The sequence below is a fragment of the Perna viridis genome, chromosome 14 (genome assembly GCF_037379345.1).
Source record: "Perna viridis isolate PV_CMFRI_1.1 ecotype Kerala chromosome 14, ASM3737934v1, whole genome shotgun sequence".
Classification (NCBI taxonomy): Eukaryota; Metazoa; Mollusca; class Bivalvia; order Mytilida; family Mytilidae; genus Perna; species Perna viridis.
This window is the reverse complement of record NC_142458.1, coordinates 21791033-21809573: the sequence shown is the minus strand read 5'-3', so window position 1 is coordinate 21809573 and position 18541 is coordinate 21791033. Positions and strand designations below refer to the sequence as shown.

The 18541-nt window shown below is 35.6% G+C and overlaps 2 protein-coding genes across 8 annotated transcripts; one reads left to right on the top strand and one right to left on the bottom strand.

Moving 5' to 3' along the window:
- Nucleotides 1-1051: 1051 nt before the first annotated feature.
- Nucleotides 1052-8888, top strand: LOC148598635 (uncharacterized). 6 transcript variants are annotated; one of them, XM_088561587.1, is made up of 3 exons: nt 1155-1251; nt 3701-3783; nt 7507-8888. In XM_088561587.1, the coding sequence occupies exon 3, from the start codon at nt 7520-7522 to the stop codon at nt 8750-8752; it is 1233 nt and encodes a 410-aa protein (XP_088417713.1). In that variant the 5' UTR covers nt 1155-1251; nt 3701-3783; nt 7507-7519; the 3' UTR covers nt 8753-8888. The 6 variants fall into 6 exon arrangements, with proteins under 6 accessions (XP_088417710.1, XP_088417713.1, XP_088417715.1 ...); XM_088561588.1 differs by lacking the exon at nt 1155-1251 and adding an exon at nt 3201-3218; XM_088561584.1 differs by lacking the exon at nt 3701-3783 and having other exon boundaries at nt 1052-1251.
- A 36-nt stretch (nt 8889-8924) lies between these two features.
- Nucleotides 8925-15352, bottom strand: LOC148598634 (uncharacterized). 2 transcript variants are annotated; one of them, XM_088561593.1, is made up of 5 exons: nt 15275-15352; nt 14016-14444; nt 11076-11356; nt 10447-10554; nt 8925-9229 (listed from the first exon to the last, which is right to left on the bottom strand). In XM_088561593.1, the coding sequence occupies exons 2-5, from the start codon at nt 14434-14436 to the stop codon at nt 9047-9049; spliced, it is 993 nt and encodes a 330-aa protein (XP_088417719.1). In that variant the 5' UTR covers nt 14437-14444; nt 15275-15352; the 3' UTR covers nt 8925-9046. The 2 variants fall into 2 exon arrangements, with proteins under 2 accessions (XP_088417719.1, XP_088417718.1); XM_088561592.1 differs by lacking the exon at nt 15275-15352 and having other exon boundaries at nt 14016-15112.
- Nucleotides 15353-18541: the final 3189 nt, after the last annotated feature.

Genomic DNA, 18541 nt, shown 5'->3' with positions numbered 1-18541 from the left:
ACCTTGTGCATTTCCGCGATCGAAACACGATCGAGTTTTTACTTTATAACACAGTATTAAACGGAGTAGTATTGCATGAACTATATCAATATGGATTGATGTGTGTGTCGCTATTCAAAGTCTGTGGCTGGAGGGTTCCGGAGATAGAAACGCACCTTTTTGGAATATTTTGTTTCGTGCAAAATTATGATAAAAATGAACAAATATAGCTGGAACCTTCCAATTTAAAATTTCGGAAACCATCCCTGAAACTAATATACAAACCACACACCCAAGAACAGCAATACCTACTTACTTTCTTATTTTAACACATATTTTGTGTGGAAATGTTGGTTCTAAGAAATTTGTCCATTACATTTCAAGGGGAGTTAGCTTTCAAACAATACACCGTAACGATATTTCACTACTGCGCGAATATTGAAGTATATCATATGCAATTAGATTTTTTTTTCGATTTTCAAATCTTGTTTCATCCGAAAAAAATGTCAATATTTTGTACATGTTATGGTTGTGAACTATCTTGATTTTTTCAGAAACAATTGCAAAGCGTATTAACAGAAACGCAATATAAAAGAGCTACATTGGTTTTTATATGTAAGCAATTTACTACACGATACTGTAATTTGGAATTTGAAGACATGTTGCCGTACGTAATGCGCAAAACATGCTGGCGCAATATAATTTTTAACATCACCCGGAGTGCAATTTACCATGCGTAGTTAGAGAAAAATGTACATGCAATATGTGGTTTTCAAGGAAAAATGTAGCTTTGGGATTTTCTAATTTAAACTAAATTTGCAGTGTCGATGTGCTAATCTAGCGATATTTGATTAAGCATATTAAAATACTTTTAGAAGCGTTATGCAAATGATTATTTTCGACGGACATTGTTGCTTTAGTGTAAAATAATTGGTCGATCAAACATTAATCAACCTATGATATCATTCCATCGTCTTGTTTTGATCGATAGAAAGATTAAGTTTCATTCTAGTCTAGGCTTTGTGCTGAATTTATCATTTACATATTCATAACTGACACGTTAGGGGATCTCTAGGGTTTAGCAGTGTTTCCATTAGCGTTAACTTCTCAGTTTACATTAATTTTGTTCAATTCGGAGCCACAGTAACATCCCTATGAGGCCTCATAATCCAGGATCTTTGATCAATATATGTTATTTCCGAGGTATGGCGTGATTCAGGACGCTGACAAGTGTGAACTGTATGTCCATGTAGTTAAAGATAGTGTTTACATGTAAGTGTTAAAACTGTTATTTTTCATATTTATTTCATTGTAATTTTACTTTGAACTTTAACAACGTCATCCCTAATTGCACATTTTTTTCTCACATTCGTTGTCGTATATTTTAATCGTTATTTAGGATGTCCATTATTATTTACTTTGCTTCATCAACCAACTTTGACCAGTACATTAGGAGTCATGGTGTTCGTCTGTCCGTTCTTAATTATTTTTATTTTGTTTTTGAAAATGATATTCTTCATTCAACTAAATCATCGATACTTTCACAAAATATATGTAAATATACTGTACGTACTAATACAACACTTTTCTGAATTTTTTAATAATTATTTCTGCAGTGTTGCAGTGATTAAATATTTTGCTGGGCTGATAGGGGATTTGTTTTATTACATATTTAGGGGGGGGGTCGTATGACTTGGTTTGAAAATTTTGACCAAAAAACTTCATGATCTGTGGAGACACCTAAGTTTGTTTCAGGCATTCAATATTCAGGAATCGAGAACTTTTTGTGTTTTTGTACATGCTACATTGTGTTCAAAGAACTTTGATTTCCGTTTACTAATGCAAATTAGACACCATTATACATTGTACATAGTACGTTTGAGATTTTACGTATTCAATCGGGTTTTTACAGAGACTAGTACTGTATAATAAACATTGTTTACACCTTTTATATCAACAATACTTGCTGTGCATAACTGTAATATTTGTTGTGCCATAATTTATATTAACCTTGTCGTAACATTACATATAGTGCATACTGCACGAACTAAATTGTGTTCGTTTTGTGATAATAAGAGAACACTATAACTGTCAAGATGTAGCATATATATACGCACATGTTATATATTTTGTAAAAGCTCGGGGCTCCTGCTGAATGAGTAATCAAGGGAACCAAGGTTTTAGCTGTAATCAAAAGAATGTAATTCAGGGAAAAAAACCAGACATGGAAAACAGACATACACAAAAAAAAGAACATAGAGTAACTAAAATCATACATACAAAGTAACAAAAGTAAATGAGCAACTCGGACTCCACTAAAAACTGGGAGCATGGACCAGGTGCACCGGAAGGGTAAGCGTCCTCTGCTTTTCTAGAAACACCCGCTGAGTTGCTCATAAAAAGTCAAGTCCGGGGTAGACAAACGAGGAAAGGAAAACTATGACCCGTTGAATACGTCGCCATCGTTCTGTCTACATGAAGAGGGGAATTCACTTTTCTCGGGCGTGAACGCACCCCTTTAAAGATCTAGATATTATACCTTCGTGGGTTTTTTTTTAGAATTAAAGCGCATTCTCTTAAATCACGTGTTACATGCTGGGGTTGTCAGGCTATAATACGGAAAACCTGACCGCAAACCATAGTGGTGCACCGTGTTGGGAAAGATGCCACGTTCCTCGCACGTTAAAGAACCCTGCTGTGGTATTCGATAGGAGTAGGAACCTTTGCGCTCCGCCACAGGAGGCTAAATTGCCCGATCTTACCCATCCCCCCTTTTTCGAGTGGCAATCAAAATTTGTCGACCCTATTATCCTTGTGACCTATCCTTTTTTTTCATTTCATGTTCATTATATCATCCATTTCATGTTCATTGTCTGAATATAGCTGAAATATTGCTGCTCGGACGTTAAACCCCAACAAACAAACAAACAAACTTAAATCACGTTTAAGGGTTTGTTTACATTCTAATAATGGTCTCATCTTTTCTGTCACGCAAGTTTATTGCTTTGAAATTACTAACAAGTGTATTCTAGTAATGTGGGCGTTGATTTGTCTACAAATTCATTGTGAAAACAGATTGAAAGTTCGTTAATGTCAGTAATAAATCAGCTTCAATGTTAGAACATACAGGTTTTCCGAAAAATGTAATTGTAATTCTCATAAAATGTTAATTTTAAAACACTTGTTGTTTTGATGATCTAATATACATCATTTACGGAATAATTTAATTTTCAAAAACTGTAAGTACCAATTAAACACACAGTTGAAGTGTACTAAGTATACAAATGTATAAGGTATATATTTGGTTTATTAAATAAAATTTTATTATTGGCAATCGATGGCCCTTAGGGTGACATAGGGTTACGGTTTGGTACGGCATATGATGCAGATTATTACATGTCATGTTCGTTATATCATATACATGATGTATTTTTATAATTATTCATTCTTAAACTGTACATGTGTTCCTAAAGTAGGGGTGCTATATAGGGTAAACTTATAACGCGTGTACATATTAAAAACGTACGATTTTATCTAAATATATCGACTTTGACATCACCATCAAGACATAACATGTACAATGTATATACAAAAAGTAGCATGTTAAGTGTGCCTGGTGGGTTAAGTGAAGTTCAAAGGAAGTCATTCACATTTTAGTTCTATCACAATTCATAAACATTGTTTAATATGTCACAAAGCTAATGTGTTTGTTTTTCTATAGTTAAAGCCTCTCATGAACAGAAGAATATGTTGAGATGCGCATATTCAAAGACGGCTTTCCGTTAATGACAACTTCAAAGCCCGGTATGAAAATAATATTCCTGCTTTCAAATTGTATGCATATGCTTTGAACATTCAATTGCATACATAATTATACAGGTACACCCAATATATTTCCTTTGGTGGTTTACAAACCTGCGACTACGACTGGAATTTGAAATAAAATTCATCAGTATTCTATATTCCATCTCATTTTATTGAAAGTGATATGATTATACTAAATGTTTGTCCGCAAAACATCCTATTACAACAAAATGTAAAATATGTCTCTTAATTTGACATTTTTTATAAGTCGGGACTTAAAAAAATCAGTTTTCACTGTAAAGTATGATGTTTTTCTGGTATTTTACAGGATTTTACAAAATAAAAAAAAAATTGCCATTATATGAAAATTGCTGTTTTGTCCATTATATGCGCATGAACATGTAGTATCAGCTTTTCAAAGCCTGACCACGAACTGTTACACAGTACTTTTTGATTTGATAAAACCAAGTTACTAGAGCGTAAACTGTATATTGATTAGACACTAATATGGATATCATTCGTTGTAACAACAGGTAAAAATGTAAAGATATGCAAATATATTTAATTTATATTTAGACTGTTGAAATACCATATTTCAACTTTCATATTCATGTATGCGGACATATTGAAACGAATTTCGGACCTTAAGCAAAAACACACCCAGTAAAGTAAGTCAAATTATGTGTTGATAAGCAGACACTTATGTACGTAGGATGTCAGTGTACAGTATCATTTTCTTACTCGCAAGAACAAACATTAAATGTGTGAAGTTTGACAGATCTTTAGACCGACGAAATATCAAGTTAGGCCGATTAAGTGGCAATGTTTGTTCTTTCTTGACAAAATGTGCGTTCATTGTTGTTTCGTTAACTGATTTAGGTACAAGTTTTTGTAAGAATCTGGCAGAAATAAAAATTATAAACTTGCACAATACAATTAAAACAAAACAAAACCAAAATCGGTCTATTAAAATTTATACTTGGAACGGACATTTTTGTGTATGGAAATTTTAACAGTTTGTTTTATAGTTCCAAACGTTATTTTTGTACTCGTGTATTTTTATTAAAGTAAAAAATTGTGTAACAAACATAATTTGGTAACATATGGTGTCTGGACAATATTGTATGTTCCAATATAACTTATTCGTCTTATCAACACTCCCAATCTGACCAAAAACAGCTCAGTAATTTGTCCACTACGATCTTGAATGCAGAAAGTGGTGAACAAATTGATCTTGAATGCGGAAAGTGGTGAACAAATTGATCTTGATTACAGGAGAGCAGTGAACAAATTAATCTTGAATGCGGGAAAGCAGTGAACAAATTAATCTTGAATGCGGGAAAGTAGTGACCAAATTGACCTTGAATGCGGGAAGAGTAATCAAGGGAACCAAGGTTAAAGCGGTTATCATAAGAATGTAATCCAGGGAATAAGACCAGACATGGAAAACAGACATACACAAAAAAGAACATAGAGTAACTGAAATCATACGTACAAAGTAACAAAAGCAAATGAGCAACTCGAACTCCACAAAAATTAGGAGCACGGACCAGGTGCACCGGTAGGGTAAGCGTCCTCTGCTTTTCTAGAAACACCCGCCGAATTGTTCATAAAAAGTCAAGTCCGGGGTAGAAGAAAGAGGAAAGGAAAACTATGACGCGTCGAACAAATCAGTCTTCACGGCGAAGATGGATATACCGTAACGATTCATGATGACGGCCATAAAACCTTTGTAGTGATGACTACAATGTTGTAGCAACATAACCCTGCCCCAGAAGCCTATTTGTTAGAATTCTAGCGCGATACAAAAAGTCTGCGTAGTCTCGGCAAGCTCTGTCATAACGTATGAGTTGTGATATGAACACTCCATACGCAGGTGCTGAAGGGATGTTGCCACAGATGAAAGGAAAGTTGGCAATTTTGAATGAAAAGTCATCACGTTTGTCGTAAAGTTTGGTCAATAGTTTTCCTTTACCATCGATTTCTAAGTGTAGGTCAAGATATGAGGCGGACTTTACAGTGTCTGTAGTATCATTTATCTGAAGTTCTTTGGGGTAGATGCGATGTATCAAATCCCCAAAATTAGGATTGTTTAAAGATAATACCTCACCTATATAGCGGAAACTGAGATTAAAGGATCTAGCTAAACGATATTCTTTCTTTCGGATCAGATCAGCTATAAAGTCATCCTCATAAGAGTGAAGGAATAGGTCAGCAAGTAGAGGAGCACAATTTGTTCCCATTGGAATGCCGACCGTTTGTTGAAAAACGCGTCCACCACACTAGACAAATATATTGCCTTTCAATAATTCCAGCATTTTGTAAACATCTTCTGTATATTTGGAAGATGATTTGGAATTATTTCTTACAAAGTATGAGGAATCTCTACCAAGAACTATATATTTGTATCTAGGTGTACTACCTTTTTTTGGAAAAAACAACGATGTACAATGTTTTTAAGTCGGGATTTTAACTAAGTATGTGGGATAGAAGTATACAGTGCTGAAAAATCATAGGTTTTAATGCTATTATATTCTGATAATAGTCTTGAACTGATTGTCTCCAAAAGATCTTTCGAATTAGTGAACTAATTGATCTTGAATGCGGAAAAGTTGTGAACAAATACCCAAAACTTTTACAACACTCCAAGTTTTTGGTGGAGTCTGGATGCTTTAACCTTTACATCGAATATGTGTTTGTGTTTGTTTATCAGCTGTTTATTTACTATTATAGTATTATGACAAGTTTTCATTTCTTTTTTTCGTTCATTAATTTGTCCGAGTTTTGGGCATAGCTTTTACTATGATATCACTTCCAAATTGCAATGACTGTGCCCGGTTTCATTAAAAAAATCAAGTTTACAAGATTTTCCACAAATAACCGACGATTTCAAGCAATCTGGTTGATCGAAATTTCAGTTGAGGAAATATTTGAAGAAATCTTCAATTTGAGAATTTTTGTCAAACCCAGGACATAAAGCAAACCCAATGATTCGGATAGACTTATCATTTTCGCCGCTTTCTATACAATTTGTAGGCTTTCATGATACCCAAGGAGGGGCATACTTATCTCCTGAATTACAAAAGTAATGAAGAGTTTTAAATAATTAATTAGACATGTTAAATTATTTTGCTATATGTCGGTTCCGATCGACCATTCAATGCGTATAGGTTAAATCCACTCGAGTTATTGTGAATGTGTCCTGGAGGTCGACGACATATTATAATCACCTCATTGCATATAAGGAGTCATTGATTGCTCTTGAAAAAATGTATATACACTGTAACATCCGTCCCAAACAATTTGTTTATAAACTGAAAATAACTTTGAACAGCGAATAACACAGAAAAGCACAAGTATTCCTTGTTGTGGTAAAGAGATTTACACTGAATACGAAACTCGCCCTAACAAAACCAAACGAATAGGAACGCAAAAACTTTATTTAGATTCGGTACAAGTAATTTATATAATAAACAACAAAAGCCCTGATAAGTTTCAACCTAAAAAAAGACAGAGCGCGAAAGAAGGAAGCAATAATTTCAAATAAGTGCAAGTGAGCATCATGAAACCATTTAAAACGCTTTTATGTAAGTTGTCACTTTGATGAGAACTCATCGGCCATTTCCGCTCCACTAAAATAACCCTTTGGTACATATCATAATTTACTTTTCGCTGAAACTATTCTCTTCTTCATTCAACATCAATTTTATTTTGTATTTTTAGGGAAACCGGGGGAATGACAGACACAGACACAAAGACGGGAAAAACAATAACAGTTCTACCGACACTTGAAGAAACCGAGCGCGCCAAAGATATTTTCGCCACTCGGTACATTGCAAGATTTATACAGAAACACAGGAAGTACAGAAAACTTCTGAAAGAACATGGCGCAAATCTTTCAACAGGAATAAGCAACTCGTCAGTGAATTTCTGTGCCTCGTTCGAAGATGAAGTTGAAATGATTGTAAGTGAAAAACGAAACAAAATCAAACACGCTTGCAAAATTAAAGGCTTGTATAACGTAAAAGGACTTTTCCGGCAAATATACAAAATTGTTAGAAGAGCACGTGCTTCGCGGATTGAGTGCAAGCTCCTCGATATCTCAACACACGAGATGATAGATTCTTTAAAGGACATCGGCGTCGAGTTGGCCGTCGCCTATGAATATCAAATTACAATGCTCATATCTGAAACTGACGTTCGATCATTAGCTGACCACGCCGTAAGTTGCTCGATGAACTACTTGAAAGACTCAGATGCAACTTTTAACCGATGCGCCATTCTTGAAGCTATAACAGACGTCGAACCAAAGAAAAGTTTTTCACGTGCAGAGAAAGTCGCAACAAGAATAGAGAAGCACGACCACGTCAAGGGTACAAGACAACAAAAATGGCGATTGTCGGAAATCTTTAAGCAACCAGGTCTCCGGGTACCTAATGACGACGGCATTGATTACACGTTTTACGGATGTTTCACACCCTATGGTAGCCTTTGTAGGCCCGACAAGTATGGTTTTCGGGGACCACTTCACGTATGGTGTGACAAGACTTCACGTTATGACCTCCTATACAATGATAAGGTATCTTGTAACAGTGTCCACAAACGAGAAATTGAGAGGGACGATTCGTGTGTCCACCAAAGTTACAAACCATTTACTTTGTGTACACACCCAACATTTTTTGAAACAATTAGTACTAAGTCAGGAGATGCATATTCTGAAAAATCGACCCAACAGGATACATGTACTGAGCAAAACGGTGATATAGGAACAGCAGATCTCTCAAAAGTAAAAGCCGAACATATATTGTTAGAAAAGGACAAAACGAATTCCATTGTAAGTGAAGAAGATATAACATGTTCGCTAGAGAAATTCACAGAGTCTAAAAATGACGATTCGGAATCTAGAAATGAGGAAATGGGTTCTTGTAACAACAAAGCTGGAAATGAAGTTTCGCCATCAAACAATTAACGTAAACGAAATCAGCGGTGACAATTTTATCTAACAGGAATGGTGTGTTTTGGTGGTTTTATAATAACCAACTGATTCTATGATTTTTTTGTCGACAAATGTCTGCAATAAAATTCATTTCAGAATATTCTAAAAATGTTATAAGAAATGAAAATACATGATAAAACACATCTTTAAGAATTCTAGATGGAGCTTTTTAATATTTTTAAAACATTTTTACAAGTAAAGGGCGAACATGGCGGGACTATGCGTAAATGATCCGTTTATGCAGCGGGTCCTTTGACTTATTTTTGGTCAGTGCCTCGGCCAATCCGAGTTTCCTCCACTTGAGTATATTCCACGGAAGTAATGAATGCATGGTCTAGCCTGAGAAATGCCATTAGATTTAAAGTTGTCAAAAACACTAAACATTCCTGCCTCAGTATGGTTCCCTTTGCTGCAAGACGACGGGAAAAAGGTTGTCTGGCAAGGGTCACCCTACAAATATACATTATATTTAAGGAAGGTTTCTAATTTTTCAACAGTTTTCAGCGGTTGAAAAGCGTAAGCTGAACCAGATCAGACTTATATTAGGAAAAAGTTGGGGAAAATTTTCCCGCCATTTTTCCATAGTGCATTTCAACTAAATTTGACCTATCAATATCTTAAAAAGGCAAACTTTACAAACACTTTGACAGTAATTATTTGAGGTTATGAGGTATAAATACTTGGATAATGCAATAAAATCATTGTGTATTTTTTCTTCATGGGCCACACCTAATACACATTATGCCTGATTCTTAGACGAAGAAGTACTTAAAAATCGTGGAGTGCGGAACAGTCGCGTTAATTACGTCACAGTTCCAAGACAGGTTATACAAAGTTTGCTCAAAAAGAACCAACCAATCAGATCAAATTATAAATAATTTTTTTTGTGTTAGTTAAGCGTTTCAAGAACTTGCACAATGGGGCTCATTTAGAGTTAAATTGAAAACTTTTTAAAATCTCAAACTCTTTCTGTATTGAAGGCGAGATGAATTTCCTATAACTTTTTTTGGTACATATAGACTGTTTGTAGCTGTCTCAAGACCATTTCTCAATTCTTTACTTAATCAAAACTTTATAAATTAAAATGCATTTTTACTTAAGAGTTTTAAAATCATTTTATTTGATTTTATAAATAATGTAAAATCCAAGCAATAATTGGAAGAATTTGGAGTGGTGTTACATAGCTAGTTAGTATAGTACACACATTTAAAAGTGTGGTGAATTTGGTTTGAATTATGCTCGGTGTTAATAGGCTTGGTTTAATCGTCTGTACATACATTTGAAAATAAAATGATTTTAAAGGGCTTATGCAAAAACGCATTTTTATTTATCCTTTAAACACGAGAAGGAAACGTATACAAAGAGAACATGTATACATTGTTTTAAAAATGTAAACTGCAAATTAAGGGTCAATTAAAGTATGCAACACTGAGCGTTTAATTAAAACCACAGAAAAATACATAACTTTTAATGAACAAGAAAGCGAAAAGGAATAACCAACCAATATCGTTTTTATGTATTCGGAAGCCTGTTTCCGTAATATGTCATTAAAAAAAACTTTACATACACATTTGCCCCTTCATTAAATGTTTAATGTTGAAACTTTTTATACTAGTAATGATGATAGATAGCAAAAAACAACACTGCATACATGTACTTTCACGTACCTTGTTGGTGTATAGTGTAACAAACATTTCCTTTCCAGTATCCAAGGCATGTTGATAGCCAGCCATCTTTACCCTGTCAGATATGACGGGAAATATAATGTAACCCACCTTAAAGTGAAAAGACATATATTATATGGACGAAGCGTCAGCGATATATATATATATATGAGTAGACAGGGGGTACTTTATCCCCATGAACCTCGGTTTCCCAGCCCCTTTCATTGAGATCCGACCATCTTAGACATAGCCTAAAATCATTAATATGCTCCATATATGGGTTGTAGGCAAATGATTACCCTTTAATTTTATTCTAATATAGAAAGTTTTAAATAAGGTGAATTATACACTGATAGTGTAACGGATGCAGTTTGTTTAGGTGAATAAAAGATATCTCATTGGAGAAACCCGACAGTAGAGGAGACTTAATGAAAGACTTAGTATCAATCTAAAAAGAGTTTCCAGGGATAGTTTGTACAGGCAGTTCTAAAATAATGCAGACAACATCATAACTTTTGTATGAGCTTCTTTTGGTTTCTTATGACGCCAATCAATATCTGAAAACTTATCCAAGTTTCCCATATAATGCTTATTGCTTACAAAAAATTACAATGTTCTGGTTGTTTCATTACCTGAACATCGACACTGTCAAATATGTCTATCATGTGGTGTACAGCATCCTGAGTTTTACCGTTGAATGTCATCATTTTCTGCGTATCTCCACATCGTCCCCAATGCCAACTGACAGAATAATGCGTCAGCAGTTGGCCTTTTGATTGTTTCATGGCTTCAGTTTTGATCTTTTGAAGATTGTGAAGGTACTGGATTCTTTCTGCATCACCATTCTTGCACTTGATTTGCGCATAAGCCTCGTTGTTAACGGCTACTCCGTCAAATTTTTGTTTGTCCTCGGCTGCAAAGAGAAATGAATTTCACAGAAAGTTTTAAACGATTGATTTAACAGTTCGTCTTTATCTAAACCAACTGGACGTGATTAATGCACGTAAAAAACACATAATTCACTTTAATTTCAAATTCACAAACAGTTACAGACCACAAAACCAGTCAAGTTTGTCATTCCGTTGTTGCACTTTCGATATAAAAGGTATCAGTATTGTATTACATATTCCTGAGCGGATGTACGTTCAAATAGTGCGCTTTCTTTTTGCATTTTTCTGTTCTAAGAATACAAGACTGAGGCCAAAAATGTCATTGAATAAGCAAGAGTTATCGTTCTTGATTTGCTTTTATTTGGTTGATTTTAGTGGGAGATGAATGAATTGTTTTCTCAAAAATACAAACTGAATACAGATAGGACATGCATTAAATGAAAATATAGTATATATATATGTAGACAGAAAGCATTGTTTGTTTGGTTAGTTTTTATACACACTAAATCACCTCTTAGACAACCATAAACAGTGTCTGAAATTGATTTTAGATGTACTGGTACTTAATTATTTTGAACAGATCCTGCAATTAATTTTATAGAAACACTCATCAGGGGCGTAAAAATCAGAACTAGAGGCTCAAGAGAGCCTGAATCGGTCACCTGATTAACCATTTGCTTATTTGAAAAACTCAAGGAATGAGACAGGCTAAGTTAAAATCAACTAAATCGTCAAATGCAGGAAATGCTTTTCATAGCATTTTCATGACATGAACCAGAATTTTGCTAAAGGCAACAATTTTTGAATTTTTTTAAAAAACCTGTCTCATGACCCCTAAGTTCCATTTTTAGTATAGGCAGCCATATCTATTCACGGATTAAAAATCACAACAGTCATTTTGAGCACAATACACTAAAGAACTATTATGCTTATTTTCATTCCATGACCTTAAATGGTTTTAGAGAAGATTTTCATACTTAAACATGTGAAAAAAAAACAACAAAAAAACTGTTTCAGGGGTCGTAACTCCTACATTAATCAATGAATGGTTTTGAAAATTTCGGCATAGGTCCGTCTCATGATGCTGAACAATATTACCCAGAAATTTGTTAAAGGCAATGGTTTTCGAGTTATTTGCAAAAAAACTGCCATCTGACCCCTATGTTCTATTTTTAGTAACAACAGCAACGTTTTTCATGAATCAACAATTCTAACTATCATTTTGTGTGGGATAACCTAAGGAACATATATGCCAACTTTCACTGAATTCTGTGCAATGGATTTTGAGAAGATTTTCATAGTTGCACATGCGAAAAATGCAAAAAAAAAAACTGTTTCAGGGGCCGTAACTCCTACATCAGATGACCAATCGTTTTGAAAATGTTTGCATAGGTCCGTCTCATGATGATGAACAATATTACCCATGCCAGAAATTTGCTAAAGGCAACGGTTTTTGAGTTATTTGCAAAAAACTGCCATATGACCCCTATGTTCTATTAACGACGGCCATGTTTTTTCATGAATCAACAATCCCAACTATCATTTTGTGTGGGATACCCTAAGGAACATAAATGCTAACTTTCATTGAATTCTGTGCATTGGATTTTGATAAGAAGATTTTCAAAGTGCACATGCGAAAAATGCAAAAAAAAAAACTGTTTCAGGGGCCAAAACTCCTACACCAGTTGACCAATCGTTTTGAAAATTTTGGCATAGGTCCATATCATAATGCTTAACAATATCACCCTATCAGAAATTTGCTAAAGGCAATGTTTTTTGAGTTATTTGCAAAAACTGCAATCTGACCCCTATGTTCTATTTTCAGCAACAGCGGCCATGTTTTTTCATAGATCAAAAATCCCAACGGCCATTGTGTGCAAAACACCCTAAGGAACAATCATACAATGTTTAAAACCTGTCAAACCAGTAGTTTCAGAGGAGAAGATTTTCAAAAATTTGTCCACGACAACGACGACGGACGCCAAGTGATAGCCTGGCTTAAAGGTTGTGACTCTTCCGTGATTTCCTGATTTTTCTTTACGAAATACGATTCATTCATTTGAACATATTCATCAGCGGGTGTTCCTAGAAAACAGAGAACTGGCTTGGCCTACCGGCGCTCCTGGTCCACGCTCCCATATTCTAGTGGAGTCGTGTTACCAAATTATCTTTGTTCCTTTGTACGAGCTATTTCTTTTATTTCATTTTCTTTGATGTTTGTGTCAATTTTCTTCATCTTCTGGTTATCCCTGGATTATATTCTTCTCGGTCCCTGTTCTAATCCTGGTTTCCTTGATTTCACCTTAATAATAAATGTTCTTGACAAAAACACACACAAAAAAAAACGTAATTTGTAAATTTACCTAAAATATACAATAAACATGTCATGGGTGGCGGTGGCTATGCATATCTAAAGCATTAATGCTTATATGTATATTACAATCCAAACTTCCATGAGGAGGCCCGCTACACCTTATATCCGACTATGTTCATTGAATCAGTTCTAAGGTCAACACTGGTGTACATAAGGTGTCTGACAAGGAATGGTTTATCATAACAAATGTCTGCATTTTCACTAAATCATTAATAATAACTTTTTTCGGGGTTTTCCAAGGCAAATATACAGTAGAGTCTTCCTTTATATCAAATTTGGTTTACACTACGAATTGTAAACTTACTAACCTGCACAATTATCGTTGTACCACACCACATGTTTTACAAGATCTTTTTCTGATACACCAATATCACTGACGGCAAAAAGGGCATAAATCTGGAGCCCGGAAACTTGATTATGTCCGTCTGCAAGTGTTTGTTTCAACGTCAAAATACCACTATTCTGACAAGACCGTCCGTTATAACCATCGCGCAACTTGTGGTGAACATCCGCAAGAAATATTTTCTGGACTTCCCTTCCGGGCACTTTACACGTACTCCAAAGCCACTGTCGTTTTGTTGGGCTATCCCAAGTATGAGAAAAACAGTGTCCATGCTTGTCCCAGTGAAGAAAGTCCGTTTCAGTACATCCGGGTATTGATGCGTCATAACCGTCCCGCCAAACATACATTGCATAACCGGAGTTCGAGCCTGGTATCAGAAACGCCATAGAGCTGCCTGAAAAGACAGTTAGTAAGGCTACAAAATAACCATATACTGAAAGAGGGTTCATATTAACTGAATGGTTATTTTCACGAACTGTTGAAGATATTAAGAGATAGTGCTAATGTTAAGAGATAAGACTCGACACACACACATATTATATATATATCCGGATATCTGTCATGGTGACCGAGTTTTAGAACAAATAAGGACATTTCGTTTTTTGTTTGTTTGTTGGGGTTTAACGTCCGAGCAGCAATATTTCAGCTATATTCAGACAATGAACATGAAATGAAAAAAAAGGATGGGTCACAAGGATAATAGGGTCGACAAATTTTGATTGCCACTGGAAAAAGGGGGATGGGTAAGATCGGGCAATTTAGCCTCCTGTGGCGGAGCGCAAAGGTTCCTAATCCTATCGAATACCACAGCAGGGTTCTTTAACGTGCGAGGAACATGGCATCTTTCCCAACACGGTGCACCACTATGGTTTGCGGTCAGGTTTTCCGTGTTATAGCCTGACAACCCCAGCATGTAACACGCCAGGGGTACCCCATTCCACCACCTGGGGCACACATCCCAGTTGCTCTGTGGGCAGAGCACCTAGCCCCCGGCTAGGTTTCTGAGCACTATTTAGTCGCCTTATACGACAAGCTTAGCGCTGCTGCAGGCCTATTCTTTTATCACCCGGACCTGCACGGGGGAGGACATTTCGAGCATATATAAATAACTTGTTAAATTTCATCTGACAAATGAAACCAAATGCACAAGAATAAATAAATAGCTCTTTTAAAGTTAAACATGAAATTACAACGCTTATGTGCTAAATTAACATATTTTCTTACCTGGTTAAGTATTTTTCACATCGTCTTACATGTGTATGTATTAGCAGATCGACGGTGCTCCAACAAGAGTTGTGATAAACTGCTTGTCTACCAAAAGACATTTAAACAAACGATTTTCTTTTTTTTTTTCATAAACAGAGATTTATTTTGAATAAAAGTCGGGTGCTTTCGAAGTACAGTCAAACTTATTCAACTTTATAATTCTCGGCGGTTCAAAATGTGTATCATTTAGAGTAAAATGATATGAATGGCTAGATCGGACGATTAATAATGTCATCATTCAGATTCCAGGGGCGGATTCAGCCGGGGCGTGGCTGGCGTGCGCCCCCCCCTAAAATTTGCAAAGCATAGGTTGTCAGGGGTAGATTTAGGCAGTTTTAGGTTGAAACAATTTCTCGCTAATTGTACCACAAAAGATATCCACATTACACCCACCCTTGAAGAACATTTAAAAAAAATTAACCTATTGGATTTTCAGTGTTGATTATCTCCTAAGAGCAGGCAGATTTGAATGAATAATTACATATTTCATAGTACATACTCATAAAACAACTTATTTACAAAAATGAAAATATGCAGCTTTTTTGGGGGGTGTATCACATTGTTAAGATTTTTCATGATTCTTACAAACACTACTACTTAATAGATAAAACCTACCGAAGCAAAACCTATGGAAAATCAATAGAAATCTTTTTCCCGCCAAAATAGTAAGTGCTTATATCTCAAAAACGAGCACACTGACCCATATTTTTACCCACATATTGTTCTAACATAAAATAATGATTCAATAACTTTATGAAATCCCAGTTATTATTTAACAAAGCAGCAAACATCCTTAATACAGGTGAATGCATGACCTGTTGACCCCATGCAAAGTTCTTTTGGTAATGTCGGATGGAAGGTTTGTGTGTCGATGCATACTTGCTGGACTCACTCTAACGAAATCTTGAAAAGTTCGGTGAAAATACCAACAATGTTTTTTTTTTAAATTCTTGCCTTAAAAGGAAAAAAAATAGTGACAAGTGAAGACATCATCACAATGTCAGGGCTAGCATTGTGAGGATTCTGACAGTCACCTACAGACATTAAGCGACCTTTTCGGAGGGGGTACCTATAAATCAGGGAACATACTATACTTCTGTCCTTGCTTCTCCCACCTCTGAAAGATTTGACCTATGCTACCAGTAATATACTTCGTAAATTTCTGGAATTCAATTCGATTTAATCATGTATTGTATATTTGTACATTGATTACATTACAACATTGTGCATTGATTTTGTTGGAAGTCTATGAGTTTGTATAAATATACACAAATGAATACCAAACGTTGAAGAACATTTAACATCGTAATTTATCACGAGTTGATATTTGGTTGGACTATTTTATGTATTTATCAAAGTCTCACCCTGTTTTCTCTGTACACATACCAGTATCTGTCAACTACAGTCTCGGGTCATAAGTATTTCCGCACAATGGCGGCCGACGTTATCCGTGCCCGACAGGTGCGTGAACCAAATGCCGATATTTTTGTCATGACCTGTAACAAAGTGAAAATAGATTTGGTTTTTTAAAAGGTCTATTTATAGAGTATTTTCCGGAAATCGAAGGGATGCATAGAGTTGTCTCTCTTTTGTTTACTTGTCGTCTGCTAAAAAATGGCACCGAGAGGAAAAGAGATGAGTGTTGATACGAAAAAATGCATTGTAAAATTAGATGAAGATGGACATAGTGGACGAAAAATCGCTCAGATGTTGGGTTTGAATCCCTCTACAGTTCAAAAGTTTTTAAAACGTTATCGGATCCGTGAAAATGAAGAAAACAGGACACGAAGTGGTCGACCCAGAAAATGTGACGCCAGGACGGACAGGCAGTTGCTACGGATTGTGAAAACGGAGCGTAGAAAGAACTTAAAGGATGTTACTAACCTTTTGAATGAGAGAACACCAGTTAAGGTAAGTGAATCAACTGTTAAGAGGAGGCTTAAGTTTTATGGATTCAAAAAACGAGTTGTGAAGAAGAAAATTGTGATCAGTGATGGAAACAGGTTCAAAAGGAGGGCTTGGTGTCAATCAAAGCTTCATATGACTGTGAACAATTACTGGAAGAATATAATTTTCTCTGATGAGACTCAAATATGTATAGGAAAGCATAGCAAAGTTCATATTTTGCGGAGAGACGATGAAAAGTGGTTTAATTCTTGCCTTGGAGAGAAGGGTGACGACACAGCCGGTCCCGTTGTGAGTGTTATGTTTTGGGGATGTATAACATTTGACGGTGTTGGAACTTTTGTACCAGTGAATGGGACAATTAATTCACAGAAATATACAGACATTCTGGATGAACATCTTTGGCCAGTTGTGGCTAAAACTTTTCCGACAGGGAGGTGGATCTACCAAGATGACAATGCTACCCCCCACCGATCTAGACACACGATTTGATGGAAGGCAGACAATGATATCAAAGGAATGGTGTGGCCTGCGCAAAGCCCAGATATCAACATTATTGAGAATGTTTGGAGGTACATTAAAATCCGGTTACAGAAGGTGGTGCACAGGATCAAAACGAAGGAGGACTTGATCAGGGAGTCTAAACGTGTGTGGATGGACATTGAACCAGTCTATATAAGGACATTATATAATTCTATTCCAACTAGAATTCGTCGTGTATTGAGAGCCAATGGTGCAATAACAAAATATTAAAGTTAGTATCTCATTTATTTTGTCTTTAAAATGCCCTTTTATTGATTTATTTAGTGGTATAAAGTAAATGACGTTGAATGACGTCGGCCATATTGCAGAAATACTTTTGACCCGAGACTGTATTATACAATGAAAAACTATAATCACGGGTCGCGGGTCTACTAATCTATATTTTAAAACACTCATAAAAAACTGAACCGACATTTAACCATAAACTCTGGCTCGATCTATCTCATAATAAACATTTTAAACCACCACTCTCCCCACATTTCAAACACAAATTATAATTACTGTTCTCGTGGGCTATCAAACAAAAATCTAAAATGTACTTGGTTCAATAAAATGTATTTCTACAAATATTCAACTTTTCTTTTACATGTTATTGCTAAACCGTTGCGATCTTAACTAGTTTAAAATGCTCATTTTCTTGTCAGAATCAAAGAACACGGGAAACAGTGCATTTGCTTTAGATTGTCGCGGAGCGCATAGGTAGATTTGCCACATGAAAGTGTGGCAATGTTGCTTAAGTACATGTAAGTTCGCATTTACGGGCATCAATTTATCATG